We start from the raw sequence: 27,563 nt of genomic DNA on the forward strand, positions 1-27,563 counted from the left end.
GGCCCAGTGAGTACCCCAGCTCACTCAACCCCCCAAATTCTCTAATACTAAAGACAGCTGTTTCAGAATGACAGATATTGGGGTACAAGAGAAGAAAATCATCTCATTTTGGTGCATGCTATGATTTCTTTTCATACCCTTCTGACATAAATTTTATAGTTTATGTCTTTAGTCTCCTCCTCCATCTTCTTGACACATGGTCTTCCTGCGTAGCCCAGAACTCAAGCTCTGGATTCTCCAGCCCCCACCTACCAACTACTGAGACAACAGGGCATGCACCAGCAAGTCCAGCCCATTTTCTAATTATTGTTTTTACATTTTAACGATTTATTTATTCTTATCTTATGTGCATTGGTATTTTGCTTGCATGCATGTCTGTATGAGGGTATCAGATCCTCTGGAACTGGAGTTATAGACAGTTGTGAATTGTCATGTGGGTGCTGGGAATTGAACCCAGGTGCTCAGGAAGAGCAGCCAGTGCTCTTAACCACTGAGCCATCTCTCCAGCCTGCGCCATTTTATAATTCTTTAAGACCGTTTTCAGCTTTTCAAGTACTCTAAAGTGTAGAAAATACATACTCATGGGCACACATGTGGTTCTGACTGCTTGCCATGGCCCCAAAGGACATGCAGTAAACTTTGGTTTCTCATCAGGACTGGATGGAGGTGCTCTATGGCTATGTATGTGACCTTAACTGTTCTACTTTTGACATTAGAAAACATGAAATTAATTTTAGTAATATCTGGTATACTTAAAATACCATTCAATGAGTAGTGAATATAAAAAAATTATAATAAATCTAAAAAAGTTAAAGAAATACTTGACACTCATACTTGTGTGCCAAGCCTGCTGTAACAGAGCACTGGTTTGTCGCTACATGCTTGGAGCAAAAAAAATTCATTTTCTCATAGTACTAGGGACTCGAAGTCCAAGACCAAAGCTTCCTTCTGTCTGTGTCTTCACATGGTTGTCCTTCTGTGGATGCGGAGTCCCAGTCTTCTTTTTGATGAGGATGGCAAGCAGACTGGACTAGCATCTATCCTAATGATCTCAATTTGCCTTAGTTAGCACTTAGAAGACACTGTTTCCAGTCCGCTCACATTCTAAGCTCCCAGGAACAGTTTTCACATACAGATTTTGGGAGGATACAATCTAACCTATAAAAATACTTATTTATTTGGTAAAGTACCTGACACAAAAGCATGAGGACCTGACTCAGATTCCCATGAACTCACATGAGCCCCACAACCAATAAAACTGGATGTGGTGCTGTGTACATGTAATCCTAGGCCTGGGGAAGTTGAGACAGGTGCTTCCTGGGTAGCCAGTCTAGTCAAACTGGTAAGTTCTAGTTTGGTGAGAGACGCTGTTTCAAAAAACATGATGGACTGCCTCCTGTGAGGAACACTATCTAGGCTGACCTTTGACCTTTACACACATGGCACATATGTGCATACAAAGTAAGTCCCAGAGCTACAGTGTGAACTGCATACTGCTGACATACCTCAGCTTGGACTGCCTGCACTGAAAGGCCCTGTGGCCCAAACGTGGTCTGTGATTCAGTCCCGGACAGCACAGACAAATCCTGCCCAACTCAACGTTTGCAAGTTGTTTCCTCTTGCTGGTGCCAACCTTCTCTGAGGGGCTTCTTCTTGACCATGACCCTCCTTCATGTTCCCAATGGATACATCACAGGCTGACTATCACCTGTGATCCAATTGTGACTATTTTATAACTTAAGTTCAGGGTGAAGGGAGGACAGGTGTGTCTCTGGCCCCCATAAACATCAAAATCCTTAGTCCTCAGCAATGGCCTTGGCTGCTTGTCTTATTCCAATTCTTTTAGGAGAGGTGCCCGAGTTACCTTCCGTCACTGTGATAAACACTCTGGCCAAGAGCAACATGGGGAGGAAGGTTTCATTTCACCCTGTGGTTTGCAGTCCATCATCCAGGAAGTCAGAGCAGGAACCTGGAGGCAGGAACTGAAGCAGAGGCCATGGAGGAGGGCTGCTTAGTGGCTTGCTCTTCATGGCTTGCTCAGTTTGCTTTTTCATACAGCCCAGGACCACCTGCCCAGGGATGGCCCCACCCACAGTGGGCTAGGCCCTTCCCCATCAATCATCAATCAGGAAAATTCCCCACAGGTTTGCCTACAGCCCAATCTTATGGAGACATTTTCTCAAAGAAGGTGCCCTCTTTTCAGATGACTCTAACCTGTGTCAAGTTGACGAAAACAAAACAACACCACAACAAAACAATCAGGACAACAGGCATGAAGAATGTCCATTCTAAATGACTACCATGTGTTCCCATCTATAGCTCAGACCTGTTTCCCAAAGGAAAGTGGGTCAAAATCTTGAATAGTCTGTCAAACTGTCAGCATCTCCACTGTGGCCTCTCCCCAATCCCTGCCCTCACAGGACACTGGGACCCGTTCTGCAGCACTTTTCCAATATAGTCCTGCCTTCCAAGATCCCTCAAATGGAAGAAAGATACTCAATCAAAGAGAGGCCAGATGAACACCAGAGCCAAGATCTCTTAGATAGAAGCAGCTCTTGTCCCTATCTCTAGCTGTGAGGAGTTATACCATTAGCTAACAGGCATGGACACTTTTCTTAGAAATTAACTGCTTTACGTGCCATCAGCACACTTACCTAGAACTCATCTTTCCTGATCAAATGCTGTGGTGCATGGTGGGAGCAGGCTCCCCTCATGCTGTCCTATCCCCCTAGGCACTTGCCCAGCCCTGGAAGGTCTGTATGGCCATGTGATTTGCCTCAGCAGATGACAAGAGCAGAAGCAGTTCAGGGAAACTCCCCCTCTTATTCCATCTTTGGCTACATCCCCCTGAGCAGAAAGAATCTCAGCCTTCCTGGGCTTAGTGCAGGCGGATGGCCACATAGTCTGAGCAGAAGTGGACCAGTGTTGTTGGGAGCTCTGGAAAGTTCCAGATCAAAACTCCAGAATATTCATGGTCCATTCCAGCCTACGTAAAAGATAATGACTTCCTAGAACACATCCTGCTTGCTGATTGTGAGGATGAACCCTTTGCTGCCAGCGAATTACCCAGGCACTTCTCGCCCTACGCTCTGGAGTTCTCTCCAGCACCTGCATTGTGTAGTTTCATGTGGATGGGCGGCTTGGTTCCTTTTTAACATTCTGGTGGAAATGTCACAGGCACTCAGAAGTGGCTTTCCAATCTTCTTGTTTTATCAATACAACTGGAATGGCAGCTGGGAACACAGCCCTTCCAAGCTCTCTCTGACTCAAGGTCAGCCAATGGAATACGTCACCACGGTCTTCTTTCTGTTTCCACAACGTAGGGACATCTGAGGACAGTCCTACCAGCTTTCCTTTCTTGTCTACACTAGTTTGTCACATGGATTCTTTAATTTTTTTTTTTTAAACCGGGATTTTGAACCTCAGTGCTATTGACATTCTGGGCTGGATGTTCTCTGTGTTGGGGACACTCTGTGCATTATGGGAAGCTCAGACTCAGCCACAGATTTCTAGTGATACTGGTTCTCACTCATGACAGCAGATGTCCTTGCAGATTGCAGTTGGATACCAACGTTCTAAATTGATTGCATTATTTTTTGCCCCTTCACATGTGATTTTTTTTTAGATGAACTATTGTTGTATAGAAAAAGTTATCAGGTTATCTTTCATCAAAACAAAACAAACAACACCAAACAAAAGACTCCCCTTCTTGTGTCTCTCATTGCTGAAGGCCAATGGTCCTGTTGAAAATGAGCCGCTCCCATGGCAGGAAGTGCTGATAACTGCTGAGAATTCATTTGTTTGGTCAGCTAGTCTCTACCCAGCACAAGGCAGCCACTGCTCTGGGCATTAGGCATGCTGGGGAATGAACAAGCGAGGTTTCTTTTTCTACTGCTCGTAGCCTCTTTGGTGGGTCACCACAGAAGCAGGCATGTAAACCTCTTGGAGCAAATTAAAATAAGTATTCCAAAGGAAGATGGAGGGTGGCTTAGGGGTGAGGAGGAGATGACATTTAGGCTGAACTGGAAAGGAAAGAGCTGTGGGGTGAGCAATAGATAGCTATTAGGCAGAGCAGGGAGGCTGGTGTACTCCAGACTCCAGCAAGGCTAGAACATGGAGTAAGGTGGAGGGTGGAAGAGAGGAAGACGAAGTCAGAGAAACTGTAGGCTTTAAGGCCCTCCAGAGCTGTGCTGCTGCTCACAGAGATCTTGATTATGGCTACCCATGGAGGCACCTGCGACTCAGACTTGGTGGACCCTTGGTGTCCTTGGGCCTCCTGCCTTGGCTCTCTATGCAGGCCTCTTTGCACCCTGGTACAACACAAAGCCACAGGTTCAGGCAAAATCCACTGTGTTTCTCTAGCAATTTGCGAAGAAACAAAGTGCCCTTAGTCAAGTAAAGGGAGATGAGTCGAGGCCCACTGGTGAAAACTTCCCATCTCTACGTTCTGTTCTACCACAGGGCCAAGCCACCTTCCAAGTGGCCTGAGTGGGGGAATGTGGCCTTTTCCTGGTGTTATGAATGATAGGCAGCATAGGTCTGTCATCCTAGTTGCTCAGAACACTGAAGCAGGAGGGTCACAAGTTCAAATTCAGCCTGGGAAACTTAGTGAGAAGGTCTTTTGAAATAAAAAGGTTAACAGAAGGAATAGACATGTACCTTCATGACAAAGCACTTATTTAGCATGGGTGAGGCCCTAGGTTCAATTCTCAGCAACACACATACATATACCATGCAAAAAGAAGACATACTATTACTTCAGATACAGAGAGAATCCTGAGCTTGTGTTCACAAAGAGTCTACTAAATGATCACTTTTAATAGGGTTTGGTTCCTGTGAAGGATGACAAAGGGGCAGTGTCCTTCTGTGCAACAGAGGTGCTGCTGTGGGTAGAAATGCATTCTAGAAAGACACTTGCAGTCCTAAGCTTCATATGAAAATAGGCGTAGGCGTTTCAGACATAGTTCAGCTCTCTGGAGCAGGGTGGGCTCCCTGCCAGGCCAGTGCCTAGTGTCCTCACAGGAGAAGGAATGTAGACACAGACACACTGTGAGCATGAGGAGAACACAGACAACAGGGTGATGGGTCAGCAAGGCAGCAAGTGCCAACAACTGCCCACCATGCCTGCCATAAGCCACAGGCATAAAGCGTGTAGTCCAGGAGGCCTTCAGAGAGAGCATGGGCTAACTTACACCCGGATTCCAGGCTAACGCTCCAGGCATTGAAAGGTGATCTATTTATACTGTTCAAAGTGTTCTCTCAAGACAGTCGTAGGAAACAAAACACCAGTTCCTCTTGGGATCCTGCTGGAGTGACACTGAACAGCTTTGATATGACTAAAAACTTCAGTGGAACCCCAGAAGGAGCTTGGAAGTCATTTTGGTTTTATGAATTTTTTAAGCCAGAGTGGTGAGTCCTTATATAACGACTACACATCTGGCCACAAGGACAGGGACGAAGTATACGACTGTATGACGGCTGATGGAAATGATGGCAGCTTTCCCTTAGCAGAAGTCACTTGAATATATCATTTTTGTTTATGCCAATTAATCTACAAACTGCCAAGGTGGAACAAAGCCTGTCTCATCACAGGGTTAATTTTTCAGTGACCACAGAAACATGCAAGATTCCAAAGGCATACACCAGTTCCAAGCACCCACATATATCCAAGTCACTCTCCCAAACCGGGTTCCCCAAGTAAGAGCTATTAAAATAGCTGGATGTCTTCAGGCCTTACTATCCACAGAGGATCTAAAAGAGCTATTGATTTTTTTTTTTTAATAGAAAGATTTCTCCTAAGTACAAGCTGGAGGAACATGCATAAAATACTTCTGCACACAGTATGTAACATATCTCTGGTTCTGCCAACATCATGTGTTAAGAATGGCGCTTCCAGTGCTGTAGGGGGCGTGTGCGAAAAAGAGACCGAGGGACAGCGTGTGTCTTACCTTGCCTTTGTCAAAGTAGTGGATGATTTCTTGGTAGAGCTGCTCCTTCAGCTGTCCTTGAGTTGTCGCCTGGAACCCGTCCCGCTGAGTGAGGTGGGCTGCACACACGTCCTCTGACCACTGAGGCAAAAACGAGGAACGGACAATGCTGAGACAGGGGCATGTTCAATAATACCACTGAGCACCAAGGCAGGCATTGAGTGTGTGTATGAGACTGTGATTCACGGGACCCAGGTCTGCTGTCACTTGACTGCCAGGGTCTGGGAATGCCAGGGGTGCAACCTGCCTCTGGAGGGCCCAGGAAAGACAGATGGGAAGGCAGAGCCAGATATGCCCAGTAGAAGACCCCTGCAAAGCATGGGCTCCCAAGCCTGCAAAGCATGGCCTCCCAAGTTTGCGTGCAGCTTCATAGTAGCTGGGGGTTATAGTATAACCAGGTGCTTGGTGACTGTCTTCAGTGGACAACTAGAGCTTTTTCTCCTTGGTCAGAAGTCACTCAAAACCTTAACAGACAGTGAGTGTGGATCACAGGTCATCCAGAAAGGAACTCCATAGGCTACCAAGATCCGTAGGGAGGGAGAGGAATCTCTTCACCACCAGCTGTGGGTACCATTGCTGCCTGGCACAGGCTCCATCAGAGATTGCAGAAGGGCTGGCCAGTTTTTGTGTGAATTGATGAGGTACCAGAGTGGAGGCTAAGGCTATTAGACAGGCAAACCATGTGAACGTCTCAATGTGAACTTAACAAACCAGCATGGTTGTTATGGGCTTCAGTAACAATGAGCAACTACTACTTTTTTTTTTTTTGGTTTTTCGAGACAGGGTTTCTCTGTGTAGCTTTGCGCCTTTCCTGGAACTCACTTGGTAGCCCAGGCTGGCCTCAAACTCACAGAGATCCGCCTGGCTCTGCCTCCCGAGTGCTGGGATTAAAGGCGTGCGCCACCACCGCCTGGCTAGAAACTACTTCTTGAGGTCCTTCCATGTGCCTATGGGTCAAAGACGGGTCAGGAGCCTCACCCATAGAAGTCAACCAAAGACTGTGATCACACAAGTGCGTCATTGACCATAGTAACCCTGAAGAAGATTCCATAGACACCTAAGGGTAGGAGGTGTGACTTTGCATGAGGTGGCCTGAGAGGCTCAGAGGAGGGTACAGTAGGAATGGACTTCTCAGGTGGACCTGCAAGGTGACCTTGCATTAAGGCAGGACAGCGAAGGTATTACAAAGAAGCAATTGACTCCCAAGTCATAGTTTCCAAACAAATATGGGTGGGATGTCCCAGTGAACTCAGTGCTAGAGTTAAACCATGGGACCAGCCGTGATGGCACTTGTCAGGAGCACAGCAGTCAAGGGGAGCAGGGCAAGGAGTAGGGGCCTGGGTGGGGCTGTGACAGAGGACGAAGGGGCCAAGTGAACTGGCCTGGTGAAATGGGAATGAGGTAGCAACACACCAGTGGATGCTTGTTCTCTGGCAAACATCCTTTCCAAAGCCCTGGGCAACCTCAAGCTCAACTCTGTACACCTGAAGGACTTATCCCTCGGACTGTTGGGTAGGAGCAGAAAGACCTCTATATGGTCCACAAGATGCTCAGATTAACAGTGGCCCTGTAGATCCCACCGGCAAGCAAAACTGGAAACTCCGTTATCTGACTTGGGTCACAGTTGGCTGTGTTGGAAGTAGACTCGTGGATGTAAACGTAAAATTCTGGCGATTCTGACATGTATCTAGTAAGAACCAGAAAGTTCAGGTTTATTTTAATGATTTCGGATCATAAAAGCAACGTATTGAATGGTGATGGGGAAGTCCCCTGCACTGCCCACTTCAGTTTGCAAATGAATAAATTCACTGCTAATCTAAACACTCATGCTTTTAGTCATCCTTAGTTTTGATTAAAAAAAAAAAAACATGGTTAAAAAGAAAAGGACTGCATTGAAGAACCTTTTAGTTAACAGACACAACAATACAGACCATCTTGATAAGTAAGTTGATTAACCAGCATGAATTCACATTGATAAGAATATCAAACATATTTAGGGAAAAAAATCGCAAAATGTAATAGTTTAAAAATATGGAGGCAGATCATGTTGCATTTACCACCTAATTGGCAAATTTGGAGCCCAGTGGAAGAGATAATGCAATTGAGCCTATTGATTGAGGCCGTGGAACAAGTTATCACATGGCCTGTGACAAACCCATCTGTCCTCAATATATCCAAAGACTAAGCAAATGGTATGCTTATGCACATATATATACATATATATGGTTTACATTCATTCAGACTTGCAAAGTTTGTGTTCTAAGAATGTGAGCAGTCTGTCAGGCTGTTTTCATTTCCCTGGTGTGAACAACAAGATCTTCATATTTTGCAAAAATACCCTGCTACTGACATTTAGATTTCTAATAAATACAGACATTGGGCTTTACAAAAGGAAATGGCTGCTTCCAGAGGCACTCCCCAAAAATCTCTATCTTCAGAAATGTTATTCCTTGGGAGAGCTTTAGATGGCCACAAGACAGGAGGTGTCCTTAGGCACCCAATCTCCAGGATTATGGAGGGGGGGCCAGAGGAAGCCAGCTCTTTGCCTTCTGCCTGCCAGGACTCTGCTCATCTCAGGCAAATGCTGCAGATCCACATACGTGTGTGTGTGTGTGTGTGTGTGTGTGTGTGTGTGTGTGTGTGTGTGTGTGTATATGAAGACAGAGGCTGAAGGAGTCTGTCTGGTGTTTAATCTGTAACACTCTCCTCCTTGACTCCCATGACCCAACAAGCATCTCCTAATGCACATTTAAATGTAATTTTCTCTTGGAGTTATCTCTCTACTTCTGGTGTTGGAGGGGCAGGAGCTAGCCTAGATTTGTAAACAAGATTCCTTAACTAAGCACTCTAATGGTTCTTGTTTAGTACAGGAATTTCTGATCTTTTTATAAGCACGTCATGACAAAGATAATCAAAAGACTGGCTGAGATTCTCAAACATAAAACTTGAAGTTGCATAGCAGCTTCTCCATCTATTCACCTGTTTATCCACATCTACTACCATCTACCTATGCATCCTCATAGCTTTCATCTATCCATCCGTCTATCCGTCCATCCATCCATCCGTCCATCCATCTATCCTTCCATCCATCATCCATCCATCCATCTGTCCATCCATCCGTCCATCTATCCATCATCCATCAATCTTCCCCCATCCATTATCCAACATCCAGCCATCCATGCATCTATCCCTCTCTCTTTCTCCACTTTCTTCCTCACATCCACCCGTCTACTTACTAATCCACCCAACCATCTGTGCTCCCACCTATTTTAGTCATTTTATGAGGATCTACACAGTATTATTAACTATTCTGGAATTTGCCATGGGAGACAACACAGACACATCAGCACAAGCAAAAGGCCAATGCCTTAGAGCGAGCTGAGTAATAAAGGAATCATCCGAAGTTGAAAGTTCTCATGCTGATCATTAGCAACACTCCTTAGACACTCAGCCAGCCGACACAGAAACTCTCAGCGTGGCCCGCTCTCCGGAAATGTCGATCGGCTTCCTCCCTCTGCCAGTGGGAGGAGGAGGATGACTTATCCTTCCTCCCGGCTGCTCTACCAGGGCCACTGCTTCTTATTGCTATTGTTCGCCATCCTTACTCAGTCCTGTCGGCACAAGTGCAGAGCTGTAGGACATCTGACTCACTGTCGCTTCACAGCCCACTGAAGGTTTGCAAAACTCGACACCTTGTTAAATCGGCTTTCAGCTGGGCTGACTCTGTAATCAGAGCACTTCTTGAATATTTTTTGTTTATGGCACTGACTGTAGCCAATATCCATAAAAATCTCATGCCAGTGGTTTCCTAAAATTTGTCATGGAAAAGGAAAGTTCGGAATCAACTCAGAATGTATAAGAAGAGCCGCACAGACGTGTCCTGTGGTTTTATTACCTTCAGAAGCTTTGCGTGGAGAAGCAAGGTGTAAGCCGCTTCTGTGTAGTTATCACACTCCTTGTGCAGGTCACAGAGCTTGTATAAGTACCTGGTGATGAAAGAAGGCTACATTCTAAGAGCGTCACAAGGTCATTTGTGTGGGGGACTGGGGGTGCTAAATTCAACATTCAACAGTAACTCATGGCTATGCTTTCTTTTACTATGTTCATAATTCACAATGCCTTGAAAACTGTTGGTGTAGAAATCACTAAAAGAACTGACAGAAATAAATGTAATAATAATAACACACACACATATACCAAACATATATAAATAAAAGCATATATTGACATACATATATGCAAATATATAATATTAAGTCATCTTTGTAGGAAAAAAATGAATATATTATATAAAGGTAAGAATTTTATTTCAAGGGTCCTTATTTCTTTCATCTTCTCCAGTTTTATTCCTCAAACATTTGAAATGAGATCTAGACTGCATTTCTCTTGAGTCAAAATGCACACACACACACACACACACACACAAATCCATAAAGATCCAAATCCACAAGATAAAAAAACAAAAACAAAAAACCCATGATGACAGCAAATGCGATCAAAAGGAATGTCTGTGCTGTGCGAAGAAAGGGATGCTCTTTACTATAAAGCCAGACACATTTTGGATCAAAGAGGCTGGTTGTTTTCCTAAGTTTATTATATTCATATGGTATGTTTTAAAAGGAAAAAAAAAAAAAGATAAGAGCTAAAAAAAAAAAAAAAAAAAAAAAGAAAAAAGAAAAAAAAAAACCACACAAGTACACTCTGTGTAGTTAACAAACAGTCAAGCTTTCTGTCACGTAGATGCAAGGCTAACCTTGTTCTCTAAAGTGGTCCATCACCTTGCTGACACTGACCACAGAATCTGAAAAGGGACATGAAATACAGTGCACCACTCTAAGAAAGTGCTTTGATCTCCCAGTGATGCTGGGGATCAAATCCAGGTCTTCCCCAAGCTCTATCAGTGGTCTGTGTCCTCACTATATCTTAAAACCAAAGAAAGAATCAAATCCAGCTGGCCACACAAAACATTTTTCTTTTCTGTGTGAAAAAGACAGGCATGTGGGAATAAGGTACTAGTTAAAGTAAGAGTGGACTGCAGAATTAGATTGTCTACTTTTGGGAACTTTATATTTCTCATTTGATCACATGATTGCTAGGAAACTTTAAATTTTGTAATATATCTTTTAAATTTTTTTTCCAGAAGGGCTACATTTGTTGATCAACAGGAATGGAAACCTTAAATAACCACGGAGTTTGGCTCCCTAGCTGCCTAAATGTTGCCCTCTTGGCCCAAACTTTACATAGGTATGGACACGCTATATAAGGGCTGAGAGCACATCTGAGGCTCCACCAGATTTCGTCTCAAAATCACCCTGATTTTCTACAGAAGACTCTTCAAGGTACAAACCACTTGTTCACATGATTTGACACACAGTGATGACAACATGCACAGAAAGGGTGTGGCCTACTACACACACAGGATGCTGGCCAGTGTGCCACATATGTACCTTATACACATCTCATAAGGGATTGCAGTGCACACAGAGGATTCCAGCCAGCTCAGCCCATACATCCCTTATCTACATCTCACAGTGATTACAACACACACACACACACACACACACACACACACACACACACACAATGCTGGCCAGTGTGGCACACATAGAGGATGCCAGCCAATATGGCACATGCCTACCTTATATACATCTCACAGTGATCACAATGCAGAGGGAGCCACCAGAGTGGCTCACACATACCTTATGTACATCTCTTCTCTTTCAATTTCTTTGTAGAAATTCTGAAAAATTAAGCCATGGCATTGTTTTAAAACACTCCATTACGTAACACAATACAGAAAACAACAAAACAAAAATTAAAACAACAACTCATCAAAATGGTCCCATATTGTGAGTCCATGGTTCAGTTATGATTGGCACATCCAGTGGACCAAGTCTATGCAGAGGAGAGTTCTCAATTTACCGGAGCTCTGAGCACCTCACAGTATTCCTGACTTTTGCTTTTGTAATGACCACCTCTCAGATGCTTGAGACACTTGAGGACTAAATCTATATGTGTCATTTGAAAGTCACCCATCTGCAGTAAAAACAAGGTGCTGGCTGAAAACACAATCTCTTTATCATTGTAGTCTCATTTAAATAAACAATCCAAAAATCGGGAGTAAGGAAAGGCATCATCAGTGATGTCAGTATGCTGGGGTCACCATTTGTGAGAGACACAGAAGCATGGGGACATTCTTGTCCTCACGTGTCCCAAACCTCTAGGTACATCTATTTAAAGGTAAAGACATGTTGATTACATAGCCCTGCCACCTACCCTGAGCAGTGTTGAAGCAGAACCCACCCTCCCACCATCAGCCCATGTTTCCTAGAGAAAATCCATTGTTTTAGAGAGACAGACCTTCCAAACCATAGTGAGAAAAATAGGTATTCACTTAAAAAGGAAGGAAGGAAGAAGTGAGGGAGGGGGGAAGAAGGAAGGAAGCCCTTCGTACACAACCCTGGTGGGGGAAAAGTTGGTTTGTGAATTCCAATAAGAGGGCCATTTCTACACATTACGGCAAAATATCATCTAATTCAATGTTTATACCCAAATCACACTTCCGGTGAGCGTGGCAGTACACATGTGTAATGCCAGCACTTGGGAGGCTGAGGCAGAAGAATTGTGAGTTTGGGCCAGCAAGGACTATATAGAGAATCTCAGACTAGTCTGGGTGACACAGTGAAACCCTGTCTTAGCCTTCCCTCCTGGTAACATTTCTTCTTCGTGTGGACTACTTTATATACATGACGTCACGCACTGGACACTACAAAGGTACAGAGTCAACTCACAGGGCCTGTAAGGATGCATTTCTTATCTGTATTAGCTTTTTTTTCATTTATCTGGTGAATTTCATACATGCATACAATGAAACATGATCACATCCAATGACTACTTTCCCCTTTAACTCCTTCCCAAACGCTCCCCTCTTAACTTCACGCCTTCTTATTCTCTTTTTGGATAACGCATTAAATCTAATTCATGCTGTCACATATGCATGGGTGAGGGCCCATTTCCTGGAACATGTGAACTAGACTAGTGGCCACATATTCATTCTTTTTTCTTTTAAACCTATAGATTCATTATTTTAAAAGAACGATTTTCCCAGCCAGGCAGTGATGGTGCACACCTGTAATCCCAGCACTCAGGAAGCAGAAGTAGGCAGATCTCTGAGTCAAGGCCAGCCTGGTTTCCAGAGTAAGTTCCAGGACAGCCAGGGCTACACAGAGAAACCCTGCCTCAAAGGCAAAACAAAACAAAAAAGAACGATTCTTCCTCCCCCTTCAGCTATCATCTGGTAATAACTCCTCAGTAAGGGGTGGGACCCAGAGAGCATCCTCAGCATGAAATTTAGCATCTGAGAATGATACTTAAACTCTACCATCAAGTGTCCGAGGGAGCTGGCAAACATCAACATTATAAAGGAACACAGTGACCCAATAAGATGATTTAATTTCATAGGTCAAAAAGGACACTGTTTCCAAGGTACAATCTCTCTGGAAAGAAAGGACGGGAGTATGTAGACAGCAGCAAAGACGGGCCATGTTCCGAAGAACTGGTTTTACCTGGTGCTGCACCTGACATTGGAACGAGCTTTGGTTCCTGTGACGCACACAGTAATGAGGATATTTTCGGCTACAAGTCAAAGACCTAACAAAAGATTCAGAGCGAGCACAGCGCTTCCTTCTCACTCACAGGCATTCAAAAGTCATGATGTCACAGCAGCCTCTTTTGTGCCCGTGTTTTCAATTCCCTCTTACTATTTTGCTCACTCATGGATTCTCCCTTATCCTCTGACCCTCACCCACCTCTCAGACATGGGCTGTCTTTTATCTTCTGCCCTGGATGGTTTGCTATCCTCTTTGAACTTCAAAACCCCTCTAGAGCTGAATATATAGTCAGTATGTAGTAATATAATATGTAATATTATATGGTTATAGGTCATATATTCCTATATATGAACTTGGCAATGAATGTTTAGAGATAGGAATTTTTAAATTATTATTTATTTTTAATCTGTGTATGTGTGCGTTTAGTATATGAGTTTGTACAATAGTGCAATGTGCTCTTAGCTGCTCAGCCATCTCTTTAGGCCCCAGAGATAGGAATCTCATCTGTAATCGTCTAGTTTCTTTTCCTTACTCTCACACATTTACATTCCACATGGACATGTTCAAACAGGGCAGGATCCATCCCATCACCCCTGGGCATGGGGAAAGACTAATGTTTCACTTTTCAGACAACGACACAAACTGCTTCCAGGTGAAGAAGTTAATAATGTGAGATCACCTCGGGAATTCTGGGTGGCTCTCAGCATGAGCCAGAGCTGACTACGGCCACAGTAGGTGGGCACTGAGTGAGTCTCCAAATAAAGAATGACTACACGTCAACATCAGAAACACTTGGCTGCAGATGTCATTCCAAAAGCCTGTTTCCCAACTGTGGCCGCTGGTGATAAGAACCCAAGTTCAGCATGGTGCCATCTCTCTACCAGGTTTCATGTCCCCCCGAGCAGAGATCTTGCTTAAAAACACACTGAAATCTTAGTCACCAAAGTTGGAAGCCTAATGAATCTATTAATACTTCTTCCTTCTAGATGCTAAGCAGTCTCACAGGCCCTCTTAAGGATCACAGTGCACACGCTACAAACACACCCAGAGTAGGGAATGATTTTGAAAAGGTCTCCATGTTTTTCCCACAGGAAAACTCCAGTCTGTACTTCATGTCAGCCTCACTGGCACCAGGGAGTCTCATTGCTTAGGGCAGAGGTAAGAATGCACAAAAAATGCTCAAACCAGAGCCAGCTGCTTTCCTGTGTCTACAGGTGAAGGCCATCTTAGCAGTCAATCTACATGAACATAAAGAGCCAGATGGACAGATCTCAGGGACAGACATCACACATGTAGGAGCCATGTGCAGACCCATTAACCTAGTTAAATTTCTTTTTGAAAAACTTTTAACTGTACTTCCTTTTTTTCCAGTTGAGAATTACATACAATGAACTTTGATTATAACTCCAACTCCTCCCAGATCCACTCTCCCTACATTCCCAACTTTGTGTCTAAAATTGTTTTTAAACCCACCAGGTCATTTGTATTGCCCAGCTACTCCTGAATGGGTGGCCATCCACCAGAGTGTGGTTGATTTGTAGGCACCAAACTCTTCCAGGTTCAGAGGTAATGGAAGACCACAAAAAAAAAAAAAAAAAAAAAAAAAAAAGGAAGGAAGGAAGGAAGGAAGGAAGGAAGGAAGGAAGGAAGGAAGGAAGGAAGAACCTCAATGTTTTCTGGAAATAAAAGGGCAATTGCACACACGAACTCTCAGCAATTGTGACAGCATGCACAAGGCTTTATAAACTCTACCCAGACCCAACCCACCCTGGAGAGAGGAGGTGGGCATGAATTCTTTCCCCTAGCTGAGGAGCTGCTGGCAATTGACAGCTGCTGGAAGAGGGCGAGCCAGGCAGTTTTCTTTAAGGGTGTAACATCTACTTGGACTTTTAAGTTCACTAAATTCTTCCCTGGTCATGTCCCAGTTATTGATGAGCTATCTATCCAAGGGGTATTTCATTGTGTGGAGGTGCTTCAGGTTCCAGAATTTCTTTCTGATTCTTGGATGTTCTGCATACCTCATCCATCTTTTCTTGCATATTGCCACTTTTGTAATTAGCATCCCCAGTTGTTTTTAATCTTTCTGTATGTGCGTGTATGCCTGAGTTCATATGTATGTGCACACCTGTGCACACACATGTAGAGGTCAGAAGACAACCTCAGGTGCTGTTCTGTAGATATCGGCCACCTTTTAAAATATTATTTATTTACCATGTATACGTGTGTGAGAATATATGCAAGTGTGTATGTGTACAATGGCATACTCATCTACCATGGCACATATGTGGAGGTGATGGGATAACTTGATGGGATAACTTCCATTATATGGGTCCTGAGGACTGGACACGGGTTGTCAGATGTAGCAACAGGCACCTGATGAACATTTTGCGCCTCCCACTTTTGAGGCAGGGTCTCTTACTGGTCTGGCTCTTGAGCTCCATCTGCCAGGGCTGGGATTATAAGTATGTGCCACCCCACCCAGTGTTTTCAGTGTGAATTCTGGGGCTCAAACTCAGATCCTCAGCACCCCCAGTCTCCTTAGTCCCCAGAATTGTTTGAAATGTCTGGGCCAGGAGCTATAAAACCTCTGTTGTGTCCAAGTCTGGCTCCGATGGCTTCTCTGTCACTTAAACTGTGCTCTTTTTTAAGTATGGCTGTTTTAGGTTGAAAGGAATGTGACATTCAGCCACAGTCTCTACTCCTGGATTTCAGCTCCGGCAGCTGTGACAGGGGACCTCCCTGCCTCTGCCACCACAGGAGCACTTGCTTGCCTAGGGAGATGGGGGTTAGAAGAACTGTTAGTCTTCCACTTTGTTCCTTTTTCCTTGCTGCGAAGAGAGTGATGATTCCCAAGCTCTTTCCACAACCGACAGGTCCCCATGTTTATGGAAGGGAAAACTCTCGTTATCAGAAATGTTTGCCATCAGCCTTAACAGCTTGCTCAGACAGCAGACAGGGGCTGCGATTGCACAGGCACTCTCAGGAGATGTCCCTCATGGCAAGACAGAGATGACACCGATGTTAAGGGAAGCCCCTTCTGCCGATCTTGTTTATTCAAATATCCCTAGGGCTTTTCTTCCTTCCTTCCTTGCTTTCTTTAAGATCTACTTTATTATTTATTTATATGAAAGTATGTATGTCTCTGTCCATGCCCGAGTATCTGCAGAGGCCAGAAGAGGGCATTGGATTCCCTAGTGCTGGAGTTACGGGAGGTTCTGAGGTGTCTAATATGGGTGCTGAGAACTGAACTCTGGTCCTCTACAAGAGCAATACTCACTCTTAACCATCTCTCCAGCCCCTTCTGATTTTTCTTAATGCGTGTGGTGTGTCTGTGTCTGTGTATACACCTATGCATGTGTTCAGAGGCCACAGGAGGAAGTCAGGTTTGCTGTTCTCCACCCTATCCCACTGAGATAGGGCCTCTCATTGAATCTGGAGATCTGGTGGTTGATGGTCAGCAAGCCCCAGCGATCCTCCTGTCTCTGCCCTCACAGTACTGCAGTTATGAGCACATACGCCACTCTGCCCAACTTTTGGGTGGTACTGGGATACAAACTCAGGGTCTCAGGCTTACACAGCAAGTGCCATCTCTGCAACCCCTTTGGAAGAATGAATGCTGTACCACATTCTTCCTGGCATGAAAGTTCATTCCAGTGACCCTAGAAGACTTGCCAGTCACATAAATGGCAGATACAGAAGTGAGGGCTAAGTGCTTGCATGCTTCTCAGTGACTGGGTCATGGCCTGAACTCAGAAGGCCAGTGACTGGAGAGAGCGGTGGAGAAAGTTAGGCATGATAGAAATAGTCTTGTTTTGCATTTCTGCCTAGAGACAGCCGTGAGAAACAGAGGAGAGCCTCCATGGCCAGGAGTCAGCCATTCTGGTTCCTGAGGACGGTAGGAGTGCATAAAGAATCAGAGGGCTCTGAAGCAGGACTGGGAGACGCATCCACAGAGAGAGGCAGGACGTTGGCCAGCCACCCTTGGAGTTGAGCTTGTGTGTCATCAAGCTCCCTAAAAGTGCACTGTGTGTGCCTCAAGTTCTTCCTGGATACAACTTCAGAAGGACGTGCACCAGGGAGGGTGTCCACAGACCTAACTACGTTGCAGGCAAAGCAGCAACGCCAAGGTCAACGATAACCAAATTCACCCAGCCACCTTCCACTGGCTGCCCTGCACTGGTGTCTGTGGGGCTCTAACCAATGACCATTAGCTGGGTGGCTTCAAAGGACACAGTCCTCACAGTCATGGGGTTCTGAAGTCAAGGTGTCAGTAGGCCAGCCATTCCTGTGAAGGCTTTCGGGGAGACTCAGTCCTTGAGTCTTCCAGTGTCTAGACATTTCTGGAGTTCTGGGGACTGTCTTCACCACTCTACCTGATGCTCTCTGCTCACATGGCTTCTCTTCTGTATGTGTTTGCTTTCATTTTCTGGGGCAGCACACTGAAACAAGGTCTTCTGTGGCCTACACCGGTCTCACATATGCTATGTAGCTGAGGCGGGCTTTGAACTCTCGCTCCTCATGCCTCCACTTCCCAGGTGCACCACCATGCCCACCTTCTTCTTTTACCTCATATGAAACTCCTGTGAATGGATTTAACCCTTATCCACCTAGGCATCCCCGGCTAATCTCATCTCAAGCTCAGCTGTCAGTGATTCCTCAGCGGCTGTCCACTTGGTTTTTCTTTTTCCTTTCCTTTGAGATAGAGTCTCTCATTGGCCTGGAGCGTACCAAGCAGAATATGCTGGTTGCCCGGTGAGACCCAGAATGCAACTGCTCAACTGTCTTTTCTTCACCAGAGCTGAGATTATATGTCACCATGCTTGGGTTATTTTTACGTGAGTTCTGAAGGATTGAACTTGGGTCTTCATGTTAGTATGGCAAGTACTTTACAGACTGAGCTTAACACCCACCCACCACCCACCACCACCCCCACCCCATCAGCAGAGACTCCTTTTTCCTAAAAGGGCCATATTCACAGGACTAATATATATCTTTGGGATACTACCATTCAGGACACTCACTATCGTACCTGACTCTGACCTAATAAAAGTAAAGCCTTCATATCCGGAACTCATGAGGTGCTACCTGGCTATGAAACTAGATGGCTTGCCACCCTCAGCCACAGCAGGTACGTTGTGAAAACATTCAGAAGGCTGAGAGCTGATATGCAAGCAACTCTCTGTCCTTCCTTCCCTGTACCAAAGAGGACCTCGGTAGGGGAAGCTCTGCTGTGATGTGAAGTGTTCTATGGCCAGCTGTCCTCTGGGCTCCCAAATCCCCTGGCTCCATTTGCATGTGGCATGCTGTGAAGATGGCATGCTTAATTGACTTCTGCTCACCAGCACGTTGACTGTGCAGCTCATGCGATTCTCTTTGTTTTCGTCATGCATGATGGTCCTGTAGTCCAGGAGCCTCTCCATCAGCCGCACCACCAGCTTCACAAACGTTTCTCCTGTCTTGGCCAGGTATTTATGCTTCCTGCAGTGCTCCAGGAGGCTGAAAAATAATTACATACACCTTGTGAATCACACGGCAAGAAAGGAACTTGAGGTGAGGTTTAAAATATTTCCCATTATTAACACATTTTAATTATTTCTGGGCTACAAAGTTCATTGTAGTCTAATTACAAGTCTCTCCGTCTCTCTCCTGACATAAATCCCACCACGAATCAACACTTACATTTTATCAAATAACACTTTGTACTGCTCATCTCCTCTGCCTCCTTCCACTTCATGATCCAGCTTAGTGATGATCTCATTTTCAAACTATAATTAAACAGAGGAAGCATAAATAATTAGCATGGCAGATATTCCATTTGACAACATGGGCCTCAATCACTTCTACATCTTTGGGACCACTGTAACATGGTGACCCTCTGCCTTTGAAACCTGATTTCATCTCAGAGATGCTGTCCCTGAGCACCTGCAGACATCTGCTGACTCTCAGCCTCAGAGAGAACCTTTCTTTTCTCTTTGAGATCCTGGAGCCTGAATGCCTGTCCCTCAATGGCGGGAGTGAGAGGTGAAGCCAACTGTAGGCAACGGAATCAAGGAGTAATGGGAAGAGACACTAAACTTTATCTCTACCAACCAACAACACATGAAATAGGGCGCCGATTCCTGGGAAAGCACAGATGGCATTTCATTTGCTAGGTTAGCATTCTCGACAATCTGAAAACATCCACGGGGCCACATCCCTGCCCCTGCCGTGACGGATCTCCAATTCAAATAGGATTGCCAAAGACCCCAGAAAGAAAGTCCAGCAGTCACCTTTACATGGTCCATCTCCAGGCTCACCCTACACTCCAGAGCTGCTGACTGGATAGCGTGAGCATCAGTTGACTGAATATCTCTCAAATCCAGACTTTAAAAAAAAAATCTCTAAATTCCAGGGAGTCAGAATTTCCCAGAATGTTTCTAGGGCTCACTGGACTGGATATAAACACCTTGATAATGACAATGTCTCCCCATCTCCTTCCCTGATAGCTGGGTGACATGCAGTTTCAAAGAGAAACCAGGGTTACCCAGTGAGGGTGTTGGTGGGAGGAGGGACTGGGGGAGCATGGGTTCTTAGAAAGATGGAGATGTCCACACTCTAAACAAAGGAAGGTGAGTGGGAGGGAGGCAGACAACTAAATTCAAAGTCCAGAAAGCAAGCACACTATAGCATGGATGTGAGGATCTCCAGGGACCCTTTAAAGATGTTCAACCACTCAGTTCTCAGCAGCAATCACCAGGTCCCCCACAATGACAAGGTTCTTATAATAATGACAGCCAGGCGAGAGTAGGCCTCCTCCCTTAGTGACTGCTATATTGAGTCTTTGAGACGAGCCTGAGACAGTTGTCCTCATGAAGTGACTATGTTGCCCCTCCCACATAAAACACTTGTTTGGTGTTCTGTCAGGTGTTTGGAAATAGGATCTCGTGTAGTTCAGGCTGGCTTCAAAGTCAGTATGTAACCAAGGATGAACTTTGGGTCCTCCTGCCCCCACCTCCCAAGTGTTGGGATTATAGATACGTGCCAATATACCAGATTTTATGGGGTGCTGAGGATGGAACCAGAGTTTCCTTTATATCAGGCAAGCCCCTTTTACCAATGAGCTACATTCCTAGGGATGCAGGGAGTTGAGGCTTAACACAGATGGAGCTCAGGAGAGCTTAGTATGTCAGCAAAGAGCGGGCTGGTTGGTACTGAAACAATTGGCTCTCTGGGCCTTGTCCAACCAAGTGGTGACATGGCGTAGCCACAGCAGTAGACATGAGACACTGACATGGGGCATGTGATGTGCTACTGCAGCAGCGGCAGCTAATGGTGGGCTCTGGAGAAGCAGAAAGCAAGGCCCAGGGAAGAGCCTGCAAGGCGGTATAGACTCTCCTGTAGCAGGCTTTCTTAGACCACCAGCCCCCAAATCAAGACACAAAGACTTACTATTAATATGAATGCTCAGCCTTAGCTTAGGCTTGTTTCTGGCTAGCTTTTCCCCCCCTGCAACTTAAATTAACCCATTTCTATTCATCTATGTGCTGCCCTGAGGCTTGTTTAACCTCATGTACGTACTGTCTATCCTGCCTTCCTGCTTCCTCCCTGCCTGTCTGTCTGGCCCCTGGCTGGCTGGCTGGTTCTCCTTTTCTCTCTCTCCCAACAGCCCTGCCTATCCCCCCTCTGCCTAGCTATTGGCTGTTCAGCTTTTTATTAGATCAATCATGTGCCTTAGGTAGGCAAAGTAAAACAGCAACATATCTTTACATAGTTAAACAAATGCGGTATAAACTAATGCAACACATTTTGACAATGTTAAGCAAATATTCTATTCCACAACACTCTCCCATCTTCATCAGGATGCCTCAGCACCCAGAGCCTCACTTTCATCCTGCTGCACAAACCTAAGATGGGGCTGCTTCTTGCTTAGCACTAAGGACTTGGCAGCCTCCCAGCCACCTTGGCCTTTCTCAGCGCCTCATTCTTTCTGATCTTCTCACACTCTCCTCCCAGATAAATACCACTTTTTGATTGTCAGGCTTAAGAATTTCAAGGCTTCTTTAGAAACAGAGATGGTTCCATTGAAGGAAGAGATTGACTTGGCTTATTTTCCTTTTTTCAACATGGAGCCTTAAGAAAAAGACTTTCACTGCAAAATGACCATCTTCTGCTACTCGCCTGCAATGACTCTGGTCTGTACAATGGATTCCTTCAAGCAGCCATTCACTTTGGACTCTAACACAAGGGAGCTCTCTTGCAATTAGCCCTGAGATGGCATTTTAAGGCAGTCCTGTCTTTCATGGGGAAACAGAGTGGGGTGCCAAAGATCAAAAGTGTGACAAACAGGAGGGATTCCCAACAAATAGCTGAGTTCTAACAGAGAACCAAATACCTTAATTCAGACACAGCACTCAAACACCCGTGTTTGAGGACTACAACTAGTGAAGTAAAGGCAATTCAGAAAGGAAGGACACTGGCAAGCACACACATTCAAAATTGTTCACCCCTCCCCAGTCAGAAGGTATTGGGATGTGGCTTCCACTTTCCAAAAACCTGCTTTCTCTGCTTCCGTGTGTAAACTTAGCTGTCACACACACACAAGGACAACGAGGACGTCTTGGCTCCTTAAATATGCTGCTTATCAAACTGGTCTGAGGAATTTAATGTTTTCCAAAAAGAGTGGCCAAAGGGTAAGTGCACCAGAGCACAGCTGATTCTAGATTTACAGAATGCCAGCCTAAGGTAGAGCATTTGCACAAACAACTGGCAACCCTGTCACATATCAGCCAGGCTCACCGCGCACCAGCTAGCCTCTCATTTCTGAGTCTTCATTTACAGAACATACTAGGATCAATATGCTAGTGTACTGTGACCTGTTATGATAATCAGAATTAAGCAGCCCCATCCCAATAAATTGGAGACAGTCCATTTGCTGACAGAGCAGGGCTGCTTTTCTACAAAGGTTGTGTTTATTGTGTCCCTTGTCAGCCTGCACTGTGGTAACAGGCAGCAGGGCTCTGTGGCTAGGATAAAATTAGAGTGTGTTTATTGTGCTACCCAAAAGGTGGCGGAGGCTCACTCACTGATGTAATAAGCAGAATCATTATATTTTCTTCTCTTTTTTGAATCACCAATATTGCTACAAAAATATCCACAGGGTATCCAACCTAAAATATGGAATAAAGCATCTCAAGTCTCTGATAGCAGTATCCGCCTGAGAACATTAAATGTAAGAGATCATCAATTTAAGGCATTTAGAAGGATGCTTTTCAACGGACTCTGATAGCCTCAGAGTGGCATTGATGTTGTGAATTCAATTAACTTAGAAAAAAAGCTATTACTTCCCATTCTTACTGCCAAAGTCAGCTCAGGGCTACTGAATACTATTTCAGAGACTACGAAGTAGGGATTCCAGTCATAGATAATCTTAAAGTCTATGATAATTCATTTGGGTAAATCGTGTGTGTGTTTCTACCCACTGAACCGCCTTGCCAGTCTTACTGCTATTGCTATGATATATTTATATGTGTATATGATCAGACCTGCATTCTATCCAGGATTGATTATCATAGAGATCTGGACACAACTAATTCAGCATCCAGATAAAGGTTCAGAGCTTATCACAAGCTGGTTGAAATCATGAACTGATGAGTGTAGCCTGCTGCATCTAATAGCAAGAGTTTCCTGGTAAATGTTACCCTTTGCCCAAAGTGCTCTCCTTTTCCCTTGTTCTCATGAAAACAAGCTCAGAAGATACTGCAGGGTAGGAGCTTGGTGCTTGGCCACTTCCTGATTTCAGAGAACACCAAGGAATCTTCTCTATTGTCTCCTCTACCTCCAGATGGAGCTGGGCCAGCCTGCTGGAGCCATGGAACCCTCCTCATGGGATTTACCAGAGGGTACAAGAAACAGAAAGATGGTTGACTGAGTCTGGGTGGAAAATGTGTTCCCGAAGAAGCCTCCGCAGACACGAGCCATAGCTTAAGAACCTCTGTCTCCCAGTTCTCCTGATGACATCCTGACAGTGACAGGTTCTCCAATCTGTCACTTGGCCTTTAATCCCTGTGCTCAGACACACTAATATTTTTTTATTTAGATTGCATTTATCTTCCCTAACCACTGTGTAAACTTAATTACACACTTAATTAATCTCTAGGATTTCATCCCATATTTAAAAACCTCCATATTCCCCATGTCTATTAAGTAGGCAGTTCCATGACCTTGAAGCTTCTCTAAACGGTTCATGAGCTGGGAGACCCCAAAACTGTACCCTTGGGGCAAGGAGGCCAGGCTGCCTGCACTGTCTGGCTGAGACACTCACAACTCAGCCTGGAGAGGGACTTTTGGCTGAGCACAATTACTGTGAACTGAGAGAAAATGGCTGCAGAGAGAGTCAAGGTTGATTTAGTTGAGGGAGACAATGAGAGGTTGAGAATGTCTTTGCTGGAAGGCTTTAAGGAACAGGATTCAATATAATAGGAAGTCTTGGAGTCAAAGGTATTGGTTGTCAAGATCTCTCAGACCACCTTCGGGAATGAATTCAATGAAATCAAATCTACTCCCCTTGCCATGGTTCTTCTAGAAGTTTCCAAAGCAATATGACCATGCATTCTTTAGAAATGAAGAGCACAAATAAACAAGCCAACAAATAAAACTCCCAATGAATTGGAGAATAAGCAAGACAAAATTTTCATCCAATTTTATTCACATTCATAGTAGATTACAAATTGTACTGGCTTTTTAACTAAGAGGCAGAAGTTTCCCACATCCACTTGGGTTATTCAATTATTTGCTTACGGTTAGCGGCATGGGCAGCAGAAGGAGATTATTCAAACAGACACTCAGGAACTGAGTTTTGGACAACACCAAGATTACTCATGTTTATATTGTTACTACTAAATGGGGGTGTCTGGAGGCGGTGAGGCAATTTACCAAGCCTCCCAAAGATGACATGAAACAGCCCCATGACTGAGCATATGATTTTACCTTTCCCACTGCAGTTTTTATCAATGGTATGTGGACTGTGTGGCTATTTGCTTACACTTTTCAGCTGTTAGCACTGTATTTTCCAAAGCTGTAACAAATGGAATTCTTTAAAAATATGTCAGGAGAGAATTTAAAGTGTAGTGTTTTTTTTCCCCCCATTTTTATGTTTTGGAAGTAAAATGCAGTGTGAGGCTGAGACTCTGGGGCTTATGCATCTGGAAGGCTGTCAGTAAAATTGCAGGAAAGTTAGTGTAAGGCCAAGCGATGGTTCATCATCTCTTTACCAAGGCCGGGTGTGTTAAGGTGGGTAACCAATGGGGCAGAACAATCTGGATGCCTCCCCACCTCTCCCATGCTGCTATAGGATGGGGTGAAAGAGGAACCAGACAGAGGACCATGAAAACAGTGGTGAGTTGAGGTAACATGTTACAATGAGAGCGGACAGAGAATTCCTGGAGGGAAACCAAGAGAAGGGAATGATTTAGGTGGATGGGTGTCCCCAAGCTGAGACTACCACATGTCTTCTTGCCTCTGCTACTTGAAGCACTCATAAAAAGGAGGAAAAGGACATGCTCCAAAGACAGTATGGGGCAGGGAGGAAGAGTGAGAGTGGGAATTTGGGGATGGGAGAGAGCATCTAGCCGACCATGTCTTCCTCCCACTGCTGTACTGGCCATAAGGATATACATGCCTACAGCTAGGAGGAATTTCTGAAAGAACCCTAGGCTGTTTCGGCCTGGTCCAAGACCATGTTGGATCACAGCTTCACCCATTGGGATCCAGTCCCTGCACAACTTGGCCATAAACAGGTGGCTTTTACTAGCATGAAGGACCCTGTGTCCACAGACCTTCCTGTTATTATTGTTGTTTTGCTTTTTCTTGGCCTTTTTTGAGCCAGGGTTTCATGTATCCAAGGATAGCTTCAAACTTGCTAGGCAGCTGAGGACAACCTTGAAATTTTGATCCTCCTGTCTCCACCTCTAAAGGGCTGGGATTAAACACGTACCACCATGCCTGGTTTATTCAATGCTGGGGATCAAACCCATGGCTTTGTGTACTTCAGGTAAGCACTCTATCCACTGAGCCATATGCCCAGGTCTATAGACTTTCATAGAGCTGATGGCTCATGGTGAAATCTGCAGAACTGAAGAAACCAAGATGACTCAATGACCCAGGGTAAGGAATGCAGCCCTAGAAAGGTTGTCACAGGATGCAGGGAATCATAGTTCCTGAATGGGTAACTCTAGGCCTCCCCATCCTACCACTCTAGGAGCCCAGCCAAAGAAAGGACCTTGGAGAGGCTGCACAGGGCAAGGGCACAGGGATCCTGAAGGAAGTTTTCTGCTTTTCCAAGAACTGCATTGGAAAGAACACGCTAATAAAATGCTAGCACTGTGGCTGAGGAAGGCAAGGGCAACAACTCCAGGCAACTCTGGGAAAGCTGATTTGCAGGACAGGCTTCTAAAGCTCCAGCCATGGGTAGATACAATTTAATCTTGAGTCAAAACGGAGGTTGCCCCCTGAACTCATCAGGTCACCTCCAAACTCCAATTACAAGTCAACAATACAACCTGGCCATGATGCAGATTTCACCAACATCAGCATATCCACTGCTCTGCTTTGAAAGCACAATCTTTAGAAGATGCTGTGTCCTGTGACCAAAGCACTAAAGCTGCCTAAAAACAAAAAACCCTAATGCCTTCCCCTCACTCCATTAGGTTTGTGCATCTGCTATAAAAGTGGAGGCAATTTAAGCCCTCGCTGACGTGACTAATCAGGTTAGATAATTGCACTTGTGGTGAATTAGTTAAACAGCAGCCAACCATCCCCAGCCCAGCAGCTCCTGGATGGAGAGGCAGGCAGAGCCAGCTGTTTACTGGGGGCTGAGCGTGCATCCAGTCAGGGTGTACCAGCAGAGGTTGCCTATAAGGAACAGGGGCCATGCTTTAAGAGAACAGGCTGACAAGGACTGTCAGACTTTCAGCCAGACTGAAAGCAAGAAGGTGCCAGAAGGATAGAGGAAGTCAACAGATAAGTGCTGTGGTCCTGGAGGGAGGGCCCTGGTGTGGGGGAGCAGGGATAGAGAGAAGGATGAAGGTTGGAGATGAGAAAGGGTAAGGAATGGTGAGTCTTCTCAAATGAATGTGATCAGGAGGCAGAGAGGGCAAGCCAAGGCCACTGCAACTAACTTATACTAGACAACCAAATGACCAGGATACCAGCCGAAAAATAAGTGATGGGGAAGGTTTTGGGCACAGCATCTTCCTGGGAGGCTGAGGCAGCTGATCTTTTCCCAGTCCTCAGGAATAGACTGGCACAGAAGAGATCTGCTACAGTTGGCACCTCTAGAGTGCCCCCCAAATCCACGTGATGGGCGCTTGGTCTCCAGGAAACCTTTAGTGTGGGAGATGTGTAGGCCAATGAGATGCACCTTTGAGGGAGATCAGGGCCTCAGCTCTTCCTTGACTTCTTTTCTTTTCCTGGCCCTGGGGTGTGTGGCTTTATACCACTACTCCTCCAGGCCCTTATGGTGAGCTGCCCTACTAAAGACCCCAAACAACAGGGACAGTTGATCATGAGCAAAAACCCTCTCAAGCTTCGAGCCAACACAGGATTATCTCCTGTTTTGTTCTGGTGAGGAGAGAAAGCTTGTGATCACGAGATTGTTCCAACAGACTTTATGGATTTTGTCTTTTGGGCTGCTTCACTTAGAGCCATCACTGCGTGCAACCCTGTGTCTCAACACAAATGGAAAACGGCCAGTGAGTTTTCTGCCAAATGCTGGCATATGAGACCACGCTTAGCCTGATATGTCTCTTTTGTGGATCTGCTTGCTCATGGCCCTGCTTTTATTTGCCTACATCCAAGCAAGGTGTGTTTTAAGTCGGTGAAATGCTTCTAGAAATTGAGTGTGGGTTCGGGAGCGTCGCTGCTCTGTGGTGTGACTCAGGAAGTTTAGCTTCCTGCAAAAACGAAGGGCAGAGTCTGAATGCCCCGAAGG

General features: G+C 45.2%; 1 protein-coding gene across 2 annotated transcripts in view; it reads right to left on the reverse strand.

Annotated features, from left to right (window-relative positions):
* Window positions 1–27,563, reverse strand: part of Dock1 (dedicator of cytokinesis 1) — a 514,664-nt gene that overhangs the window by 50,903 nt on the left and 436,198 nt on the right. For both annotated transcript variants that reach the window (XM_028868987.2, XM_028868996.2), the window contains exons 34-38: window positions 19,277–19,362; window positions 18,937–19,093; window positions 11,687–11,727; window positions 9,883–9,973; window positions 5,949–6,068 (exon numbers count right to left, since the gene is read on the reverse strand). In XM_028868987.2, the coding sequence (XP_028724820.1) occupies window positions 5,949–6,068; window positions 9,883–9,973; window positions 11,687–11,727; window positions 18,937–19,093; window positions 19,277–19,362 (495 nt within the window). The remainder of the gene's footprint in view (window positions 1–5,948; window positions 6,069–9,882; window positions 9,974–11,686; window positions 11,728–18,936; window positions 19,094–19,276; window positions 19,363–27,563) is intronic.

The sequence above is a fragment of the Peromyscus leucopus genome, chromosome 1 (assembly GCF_004664715.2).
Source record: "Peromyscus leucopus breed LL Stock chromosome 1, UCI_PerLeu_2.1, whole genome shotgun sequence".
NCBI classification, from domain to species: domain Eukaryota; kingdom Metazoa; phylum Chordata; class Mammalia; order Rodentia; family Cricetidae; genus Peromyscus; species Peromyscus leucopus.